General features: G+C 34.6%; 1 protein-coding gene across 1 annotated transcript; it reads right to left on the reverse strand.

Moving 5' to 3' along the window:
- Positions 1-215: 215 nt before the first annotated feature.
- Positions 216-671, reverse strand: LOC131162651 (uncharacterized). The gene has a single exon (XM_058119260.1). It carries the CDS (start codon positions 669-671, stop codon positions 216-218), a length of 456 nt encoding a protein of 151 aa, XP_057975243.1.
- Positions 672-952: the final 281 nt, after the last annotated feature.

Here is a 952-nt window from a genome sequence, read left to right on the forward strand (position 1 = left end):
TTTTTTTTTTTTTTTGCGGTAGACGATACTGGAGGAAGTTATTGTATATGGGTATGGTCTGTATGTATAGAATTATGGTATTGTATAGTACATGTGGTTGTATGACTTATGTTTCCGCTGTTTAGTTATGGTTATATAGATATTAAAAAAATGATATAAATTTTGAGGTCGTCACACTGTTGGTATGGAGCAACATCTCCCTTAAAGAGATTAGACTAAAGAGAAGATAGCTCATCCCATAGCAATTTCAGCCTTGTAAAATAGGTGGCCATAGACGTATTACCTTGAACAAGATTATGGATTTCTTGCTCAATATGATACATGCTAGGACCATTAACTTGAGAAAAATGCTCCTTCAAATTTATCCAGATATCTCGAGCAAAATCACGAAAGAGAACACTAGCATAAATTTCATTTGAAAGAGAGTTGAGAAGCCTTGCTTTTACCATATTATTGCAACGATTCCATTGTCGATACTCAGAAGAAGAAGTATTAGAGGGTTTGGATATGGTACCATCAATGAAGCCAACCATGGATTGGCTCCATGTATTGTAGTTGGTTTCAGTCAAAAGATTCAAAATAAGGACGATGCCAGGATTGTTAGAATTACTGAGATAAAAAACATGACTTGGATCATCAAAAATGTCGATGCCTGTAGTATTAGTAGCCATGGAGACAAATACAAGAGGGGTTTTTTTTTTTTTTTTTTTTCACTTTGATCTCAACTGAGGAGGTGCTTCAGTACAGTTTTTTTGTTAAATAATAGAAAAGATACAAAATATTGCCTTGTGTTAGCGTGCTACCTTTTCATTTGAACTAATCACAAAAGAATTAAATAGAAATCAAAATGGGAGGAGAAAGCAAAGGGATGGAGAAGAGCAAAAACAAAGAAACAGATAAGAAAACAAAAGCAACAGCGGCGAGTAAAGGATCTGTACCGGCGATTAATCAT

Source organism: Malania oleifera, chromosome 8 (assembly GCF_029873635.1).
Source record: "Malania oleifera isolate guangnan ecotype guangnan chromosome 8, ASM2987363v1, whole genome shotgun sequence".
Classification (NCBI taxonomy): domain Eukaryota; kingdom Viridiplantae; phylum Streptophyta; class Magnoliopsida; order Santalales; family Ximeniaceae; genus Malania; species Malania oleifera.

Coding starts and splice junctions, on each gene's coding strand:
- LOC131162651 (XM_058119260.1), bottom strand. CDS start 671: ATGGCTACTAATACTACAGGCATCGACATTTTTGATGATCCAAGTCAT.